Genomic DNA, 10,313 nt, shown 5'->3' with positions numbered 1-10,313 from the left:
CTTAGTTATATGGTATTCCATTCCCAATCGGAATACCAGCTGAACAATTCCATTAATGGGCTAGTTAGTAAGATCATTATTGCAGCCCCACTTGGAACTTGAGCTGGGCAGGTTAGCTAGATAACAATGGCAGCCCCACTAGGAATTTCAGCCAAACCAGTTCCTTCAATGGGCTAATTAGTTAGATAACTATTGCAGCCTCACAAAGAATTTTGGTGGAACAAATTCCTTTATGGGCTAGTTAGTCAGATAATAAAGTGGAACGAAATAGACACTCTGTTTGGAACAAACCTCTAATTCTCTTTTAGAACACTCACATTAACAATGGCCACAAAGCAAATCTAGCAGTGGTTAGTATTCATCTGAAATTTTGAGAGGAAGAAAATGTTTGGCCGAATCGCCAATTGGAAGGAGCCACATCGTTCATGGTGAGAATTCTCCCCTTGCTGTCCTTCACTTTGAATGACAAACTCTGCCCGGTCAAATATGAATTGCTTTGCCAATTTGCTCCCCAGTTTCTGCTCATTTGTTGCCATCCAGTGTTTGATCCTTTTATCCATGCAGCAGTAATATCTCCTCTTCCCCCAACATTGCTTATCAGCACTAGCTCAAAGTAGTCTCTCCCATTTACGCTAAAACGGATCCCCTCGGTCTTCTTGCAACGAACCCTGAAATCAAACCCAATATACTCAAATCGTCTAATGCTTACTTCGATTGGTCAATTTAATTTTGTGCACAGAAGAAGAAAATTGGCATACCTTTTATAAATAACTGGTACAATTCCACCACTGTATTTTGCAATCTGCTGGAAGGCAGGTTGTGCCATGTCAAAATGTTGAAGAGGCAAATTGCACCACCCTCCATTGTCATTTGGCAGGGCATTATTAGGTGGGCAAAAATTTGTGGCAGTGATTGTAATGGATGTACCAGGGAGACACCACTGAGGATCTTTTTTAGCATCACAGATAATTAGATAGCAAGCTCCACATACCGCTCCATTGTTAAACAATGCACTACTTAGAGCTGCAGTATTTGTGCCATATCCAGCACTGTACATATCACCATATCCACAGGCACCACCTGTAATATCAAAAATGATTCAGCCTGTTTACCTTCAAACAATCTCACAAACAGAAATCAGAGAAAGTATGCTAGTGTCCATAGATGACCAAATGAGTCAAAGAGACTGTCTACTAATTTCAGTAACAAGAAGATAATGATGACAGATTTCTGCAGTTTATATTGTATATAATGCTGCTTTTAAATTAAATTGTGTGAGTTATTTGAATCAATATTTCAGATCACATTCCATGATCTATCATCAGGATGATAGAGAGGTTTTCTGAATCAATGTTTTAGATCACATTCTGTGATTCATCATCAGAATGAGAGAGAGTGGCTCTCTATCATTCTGATAATGATTAGTGTGATCCGAAACATTGATTCAAATAACTTTCAACAATTTAATCCAAAAAGAATATTATTAAAAAAAAGAATAATCATAAACTCTTGCATATGTTTTTAAGAAAACATAGAAGAGTAATTAATTTAGATTCACCCATGGTTCCAGAGGCATCACTCCCACCATAAAACATAGAAGAGTAATTAATTTAGACTCACCCATGGTTCCAGAGGCATCACTCCCACCATAAAATGTAGCATGCCCTGTACTCCAGCCATGAACTAGCTCTACTCTTAGAATAATAGATGCTAATGCGTACACCACCGTCAAAATCTTCATCGTTGCCAAGTTTTTCACAGCCTTGTTATACCCAACTAACTGAAAAAACTGATATGATTTTTTCCATTCATACCCTCCCTATATATACACAAATATTTCCCATTTCCGGTTAATGCAATCTACCATTAAGACGAGCATCAAGATTAAAAAATAGGACTTTAATATTCAGTGCGTAAGTACATGAAGTACCAAATTCATTGGTCTTGGAGCCAAGATAGCAATAATTTTCTCAGAAGTGTCATTTTGTGCCCAATGGTTAAGAAATTTAAGCTATGAAGGCTGCAAGACCAAGAATTTTATCGATAAGTTATCAACTACAATGCTTTAATAGTGATTTTTCTCTTCAGTTTCACATTCTAAGCACGTGATAGCTGACTTGATGCAACAAAAATGTTTCAATGCCGACAACAAAAATATACATTAACACTATAAAAATGCTCAAGTCATGTGAGGGTATATAGTATAAGTGTTTTCATAATTAATTTCTCTGGCCTTTCGGGCAGCTCCTCTGGTTTTGCCTTGTCATTTTTGGGCAGCACAGCACATGGGTGATGCTCTTGCTCACTGTTGGAAAATCTAAGCTAGAACACTTGTATATGAGAAAAGGTTAGTTTATATATATAAACTGAACCAAATCTAGTGTCAACCTGAATAAGAATCAATGCTTTTCAAACTGAATGATTACTCTTGAATTCTTAAAATTAGGGCTTTGAAGTTCTTCCAAATCAAGCTCCTAAAGTGCTGCCTGAAATTAATATTCAAATGCAACTCGACGCTCTGGTTTGTCGAACAACTGATTATATAGTAAAGGTTCCTGCATGTACTGTATCAATTTGTTTAAGAGACAAGCGGTGGAGAAGAAGACTTGCACATGGGAAACTTAACTTCAGTTTACACCTTAAAGTAGATTATAAATGTTACGAGTATTAAATTGTTAAAGGCTATGGATGCAACAGTCACAGGGATGGAATGAGACAATTTTATGCTTTCCCATATCAAAGCTGGTCTTGGCATAAGAAAAGTTATATATAGCATGTTTAAATTTATAAAAAAATTAAATAACAAAATACTAATTTAGGTATCTCTTTAATTAAATTTTATTTTTGAAATACGGCATCTCTGTCAAAAATAAGTTTAATTTTGTTGATTTAAGAAAGAAAGAAAATGGAATATATGTTTTTGAATAGATAAATATTTTTAGATAGAGTTCTGAATAAGAATAGGGTTTTGAAAAGAATCTGGAACTTGTACATCAAGATAAAAGCTAACAAAAATAAGAGAGATAAAAACTTATGAAGAAACTGGTCTTAAACCTCAAAAAGATCTCATGAGAAATAAAGAACGAAACAACAAATTCACTTCTCATGAAAGTTCTAATCTAAACTTCTCCAAAGAACTCTAAATTAGAACCAAAACCTGATTCACATGAAAAAAAAAATGCAATATATATTACACTAACTTCAATTAAAAAAAAAAAAAATTATTTCTATCAGTAAAATTTCAAAATATATGACATCACATTTATCTTTTCTATCTTTTATAAAAAATTCATTTTCATTACATTAAATTTGGGTGACAATCAATATAAAATCTTTTATTGTGCTTACCCAAAAATTGATGTCTTCATAAAAAAATATTAATAAAAAAGTTTAGTGGAATAATCCACTTTTATTGAAAATAAATAAATAAATAAATTACTGTCTTCCTTGAAAGTCACCAATTTTTCATCTTTAAAAAATTTCACTTTATTTCCTGCAATGAAAGTTGACCAGATTTAATTGACAACTAAACAAAACACAGTTCATTTGTTCTTTTTCCTCCTCACAACAGCAATCCATCCTTTATGTATTCTTCTCTCTAAATCTAAGTGCAGAAAACAAGTAGTCCTCGCTTGATTTACCTCTCTTAGACATGTTATCACTTTAATGATTGATTTGAAAAAGGTTCTAACTTTTCCTCAAGACACAAAATAATCAATAGCTTATAGATTATAATAAAATGTTTCATTGCATCCAAATGTTACTATTCTTTGTCCATGTGCTTAACCTTAAGCCTTGGCTGCATAGGAGGATTGGTTCACAAATTTATTAGCATTTTTAAACTGCATTTCAATATGTAGAATGTGCTCCTGCTATCGAGATCCCAGCAACATGAACTTGTATATCATTGATAAATGATTGGACTTCAGCCAATGTTCTATTAAATATAATTGTTCTCAGTATTTAATGGTTTTCAAAGCATTGCATGTGCCAAAACTGTGCAGATCAAGGCACGGACAAGAAGGTTATAACTGGTTCAACATTACAAATAGAATAGAGATAATCGTATTGGGACTTCCCATAGAAGATTGTTTGAGCTCACTATTATACAATGCATAAATGAGTACCTGAAAATTGTCATCCATAGAATCAGTTTCAGCTCAATTTGTTAATATGCCTCTAACAATATTTTTGAAAGTTTCAAATGTCTAGTGTTGGTTTGTTGACTTAACTTCTATAGCAACTTGGTTGTGTGTGGGTACTTTAAAATGGTGCAAGTGGTGTTAGACAAGTGTAACACTTTGTCTGTGTTGGAAGGTTGAAAAAAAAGAAACTTGGTATTGCATGTGCAATAAATTGATACTTTTGTATCCTAATCTTGGCTATCCTTACAAAAAAATTGTATGCATATATGGAACAATTTATTGTTTCAAATCTAAGAAGGTTTTTAAATAACTTGATAGGGTTATGCTATGGACTCAATCCTTTTTCTCTTTTGTCAATTATTTTTCTTGCCTCCTGAACTTTTGTTAGAAGTTGTCTTTTTTCACCAATTCCAATAAAGTTCTTCATTAAATGGCAATTTTCCAAGCCCAAAGCCTAAAACTCAATTCTTTTAAAACACATATTTGCTAACTCATCAAGCCACTCTTACCTACTTCCAATGTGTCTATAATTTGGAATCAAATCTCTTCATCAAAATGGATATATTAAGTGTTAGAAGAATGTCACACTTCTTGATATCTTCACATTTATGTGTGTCAATTGATCGATGTATGAGCTAGCACTTTTTTATTGTCATTAAAACAAGACCACCACCTAAAATCTTTGTCATCCCACTACCAAGCTATAAGAGCAACCCCTTACCCCTTCTCTACAACAAACTCTAACAATAGAAGTAAACTACTAATAGTCAATTTGCTAGGTGAACTCAACGATAAGCCCATCTTCACTAGCTTAAAATCAAGGATAGAGTTTCTACAAATTTTTTTAGCCTTTAAGAGCTCATCAAAATTCTCAAATGATTAAAATTATCAAAGAAGTTCAATAACTCTTAAATGAGCTTCATTCCATTACTCAACCTTTTGTCTGCCACTATGAGCAACTTTTTAAATAATGGGATTATATTCCTAAATAGTACAATGCTCTTCAAAAGTATAGTAAACTATAGTTAGAACATTTGTCTAGCAGAATATTATTATATTTTGTAAAAAAATTCTAGAAGCTTCTTTCTTCTAGAATCATATTTGTATTCCTTTAAAAGACTAATTGAAGATGTTTTGGTATTTCCTATGATAAGAACAAACTCTCTTGTTAGCTTTTCTATGTTTGTCTACTCATATTAATTGGTATCAAAGTTGAAGAAACACAAGCCTAGATCTAGTCTCCTTAAAGGTTAGATTAACTTTAACAATCTCCCTCCCTTTTTGGTTGTCGTAGATCTAGACTCCTTAAGGGTTTCATTCGGTACTCCCTTGTACATTTCCATTTGTATTCCAAAATCTAATCTTCTTGAGGGTTTCAATCTTTAACCCTTATCAAATATATACTTTCTTTTTCTTAGGTAACATGTTATATGAAATTTTGTATCTCATTTATGAGGTTTAAAAAGGGATGCAGCAAAGTAACTCTAAAATTTCTAGTAACTCTAATTACTAATCATAATTTCCAAATAAGTCATCATCCTCTACCACCACTACCAAGAAATGACACAAGGACATCCTGAATGCACCCTTTGAGTCAAATTATTGTCATTTGTCAAATTTTGGTTTCTTTTGGTTTGATTGAGTCAATAAGGTCATATAATACCTTTTTTGGTAATTTAGAACCATTATCAAAATATTTGGGTGATTAGATGTCAAAATTATAAAAATTGTCAATGTTGCCCAAAAAGCTATCAAGCAACTTTGTCAAAAAAGTGTCAGAATAGTTTTTTATTAAAAAAACTAATCAAAAGGTGGTTGATAATAGTTGTAATCGATTTTCAATGTAGAAATGTACCCTCCAACTCAAATTTGGGAGTTGGAGAAGTTTGAATGAAAGAGATGTTAGGTCCCAGAGACAACTGAGAGGGGGGAGGGGCATGTGAATCAGTTGTCCAATAAATTCAACCAAAATTAACTTAACCAAAACTTAATGCTTAATACCGGTAAACCAAACTTTATGATGGTAGACAGTCTTAACAATTAATTGCAATACCGGTAAAGATTAATGCATGAAACAGAAAGACAATAACATCCACAACACATAACACAAATGTTCGTACGTGGAAACCTGTAAGGGGAAAAACCATGGTGGGAAGCCTTACCCACAATCAAATGATACTACTGTAGATAGTATGTGTGTACATTATGGATTCTGCACATGCAAAAAGGCCAGCTACCTAGAGCTCACTTCTCAATCACAAAATGAGAGTCACTCTGACTACAATTGGATGGTTAAATCCAATGATAATGTACTACATAAAATAGCATATTCATATGCTGGATTTAGTACTGATTTAGTTCTGATTGCCTTCAAAAAATCCTTCCTTCAACCTTCAAATGATGTCTACGTGTATAGCTCTGCTTATTTTTGCATATACCTTATTACAATCCTTTTCACATTCACACACTAATCTCACAAATGAGATCTTACATTTATACCATAACCTAAGACCAATTGAATAGGTCAGCTCACTAAAAGATATTACAATAAAATTGTGAGATTTTGCCAAGATCAAGAGGCAATCGAAAGCACAAATAAGAGAGACAAAATATATGATAGAAATAAATTGTATTTTATCAAGATCAAAACTGATCAACTGGATCATCAATCGTTACATACAATGAATATGAGCCTACTTATATAGGCAAGGCTATATGGATATGTGAGGACACAAACATGACATGTGGCTCAATAAGAAACAAGGGTAGGTAGGAAATAGGTGTGGGTAGGTAAGAGAAATAATATAATATTCCACATGAGGTGGAATGTAACAACAAGATAAGATCAACACCATAAAAGGTGGAAATTCTCCTACACACACTATCCCAATGTGGCACAAACACCCAAGCATCTCATAACCAAACTACTATGAAATACATTTCCTAAGTAAACTTAAGTAAAGTGTAATAATATCCATGATGAATAATTATTTACACCAACAAAAATCAATTGCAAGTAAATCAATATCCGATGCATGATGTTGGCTCAATGCATTTACAATAATAATAAATCATCTCCATAATGTGTCATGCTGGTCTGGAATAGATATGTTTGTTCGTGCTTATCCTGGACCTATTTGCCAGTAACAGCAAATATGCAAACTCGAATAAACAATTAACCAAATCTCCAAAAACAAGTGATCGAATAATGTCTTCGACATAACCAAGTAGTTTCCAAGTCATTCCAAGTGTTGGTGAACCAAATATAGGTGACTGTGCATAAGTCTCTGACTTGCCAATGAATATAATCAAAATCTCCAAGTGCTAGTAAGTGTTGACAAGTGATGACAAGTGTTGACATCAATGACAAAACCATATCAACATATCCAAAATGCCAACAATCTCCCCATTTGGCATTAATGGCAACACAAGATGGAAAACCATCAAAGTGCCAAAATAGAAATGCCAAAAACCAAAAACCAACAATCTCCCAAAGACATCATTAATCAGAAATCAAAAAATACATAATATCTCTCCCCCTAGGAATAATCTCTCCCAAAAGAAAAAGATAATGTGTTTTTCCATATCAATCTCTCCCCCTTTGACATCAAATGCCAAAGCAATACAAAACCAAATACAAAATACCAACTTATTATGCCAACTACTCCCCCTGAGAAGTAGCTCTCCTCATCAAAGCTGGAATAAAATATTTCTCTATTACTTATGTCGGTTGATGACAAACATCAACTGTTTAAGTCTTTACCAATGGGGGGAGGACTCCAAGTTGCTCTCTGAGATACTCAAATGTTTCCTTAGGCAAAGGCTCTGTAAAAATATCTGCAATCTGCTCTTTAGTATTCACATAAACTAATTTTACTTCTTTTGCTTCAATATTCTCCTTTAGAAAATTGAATTTGATAGAAACATGTTTAGTCTTAGAATGAAATACTAGGTTCTTTGATATATCAATTGTTGCCATATTATCACAGTACAGATAGTTATAGGTTCCTTGCATTTTACCTTTATGTCCTTCAACATTTGCTTGATCCATAATACTTGTGTACAATTAGTTGTTGCTGCAACATATTCTGATTATGTTGTTGATAGACTTGTACAACTTTGTTTCTTGCTCAACCAAGAAATTAGTCTGCTGCAAAGAAAAAATGCTCCGTCGGTGGTGCTTTATCTGTCATCCACATCCCCTGCCCAATTAGCATCTGTGTATGCACAAAAGTCAAAATTTTCATCTCTAGGATACCATAAACCAAGATTTGTAGTGCCTTGTAGGTACCAAAAAATCCTTTTCACTGTTGATTCATGATTTTCTTTAGGATTACTCTGAAATCTTGAAATAATACATACATCATTCATAATATTAGGTCTTGTTTGTGTCAAATATAGTAAACCTCCTATCATAGATTTGTATCCAGTCGGATTAACACATGTAAATTCATCCTTCAAAGATAATTTATCACTTGTATTCATAGGTGTGCTTACCGGTTTACAGTTTTCCATGCCAAATTCTTGCTGCATTTTGTTAGAAAAGTCTTTACACAATCCATCTTCTCCTCCAAAGATTATATCATCAACAAAAACTTCAATAACCAAGATGTCATCATTAGTCACTTTTTAGTATAGATTGTTGTCAGCATTACCTTTAGTATAACCAAGCTTCAAAAGATATTTGTCCAATCTAGCATACCAAGGTCTAGGAGTTTATTTCAATCCATATAAAGTTTTCCTTAACCTGCAAACCATGTCTTTGTTATCTGTCAAAGAAAATCCATCAAGTTGTTCAATATAAACTTATTCTTCAAGATCTCCATTCAGAAATGCACATTTAACATCCATTTGATATACTTTATAGTTCTTGTGTGCTACAAAAGCTAATAAAAGTCTGGCTGCCTCAATTCTAGCTACCAGTGCAAAGGTTTCATTGTAATCAATTCCTTCTTTCTGGTGAATATCCCTTACACACCAATATTTATTTGTTTCGGATTACCATGCCATCTTCATTAAGTTTATTTCTAAAAACCCATTGAGTTCCAATTACATTTTTTTCTTTAGGTCGGGGAACTAATGACCAAGTGTTATTCCTTTCAATTTGTTCCAATTCATCTTCCATAGCTCTAATCCAATATTTATCTTCACATGCCTCATTAATTGATGTAGGTTCAATTTGAAAAATAAGACATGCCTCCTCATTTGCCAATCTTCCTCTAGTCATAACTCCTTGAAATTTGTTTCCAATTATCTGATCTTCAAAATAATTCAATCTTACATACCAAGGTGTTTTAACATGTTGTTGTTCTTCAATGATTGTTGAATCTCCAGATAATGTCGGTGTAAGTGGATCACCATTCTGTACCGGTGTATTCATAGTAGGCTCATTTGTGGTTATCTCTATTGTCGGTTCAGAATCTGTGTACCTTGAATTTCCTCTAAACTGTTCATCAATCTTCACATTTGCACTCTCAACAATTTTCTGCAATCTCTTGTTAAAACATCTATATTCCTTGCTCTTAGATGAATAACCAAGAAATATTCATTCATCACTTTTAGGATCAAATTTGCCAATATACTCATATCTTCTAATATAGCATTTACTTCCAAATATTCTAAAATATTTAAGAGTATGAGTATCACCAAACCATAGTTCATGAGGGGTCTTACCGGTTTCACCTCTGATGTGAACTCTATTGAATGTATAAACAAATATATTCACTGCTTCTCTCCAGTATATATGAGGTAGATTTTCTTCAGATATCATACTTCTAGCTGCATCCAAGATAGTTATGTTTTTCCTTTCCACAACTCTATTCTGCTGGGGTGTCCGGGGTGTAGATAACTGTCGTCTGATCCCATTCACTTCACAGAATGTATTAAATTCCTTAGATGTGAATTCGCCTCCTTGATTTGATCTCAAACATTTGATTTTCTTGTTGATTTCATTTTCTACTATCACGTTGAATAGTTTGAATTTCCCAAATGCTTTAGATTTTTCTCTGAGAAACAGAACCCAACACATTCTAGAATAGTCATCAATGATTAGCATAAAATACCTATCTCGTTGTATACTTCTAGTTCTTGTTGGACCATATAAATCAGTATGAATTATATCAAGAACATTGTTAGACTTCTCTCGAATACTCTTGAAAATTGCTCTAA

The 10,313-nt window shown here is 33.4% G+C and overlaps 1 protein-coding gene across 1 annotated transcript; it reads right to left on the bottom strand.

Moving 5' to 3' along the window:
* Positions 1–358: 358 nt before the first annotated feature.
* Positions 359–1,741, bottom strand: LOC131056826 (expansin-A1-like). The gene is made up of 3 exons (XM_057991096.2): positions 1,621–1,741; positions 759–1,080; positions 359–668 (listed from the first exon to the last, which is right to left on the bottom strand). The coding sequence occupies exons 1-3, from the start codon at positions 1,739–1,741 to the stop codon at positions 359–361; spliced, it is 753 nt and encodes a 250-aa protein (XP_057847079.2).
* Between the last annotated feature and the right edge of the window lie 8,572 nt (positions 1,742–10,313).

The sequence above is a fragment of the Cryptomeria japonica genome, chromosome 4 (assembly GCF_030272615.1).
Source record: "Cryptomeria japonica chromosome 4, Sugi_1.0, whole genome shotgun sequence".
Taxonomy (NCBI): Eukaryota; Viridiplantae; Streptophyta; class Pinopsida; order Cupressales; family Cupressaceae; genus Cryptomeria; species Cryptomeria japonica.
Note: the sequence above shows the minus strand (reverse complement) of the source record. Positions and strands in the feature narration are given on the sequence as shown.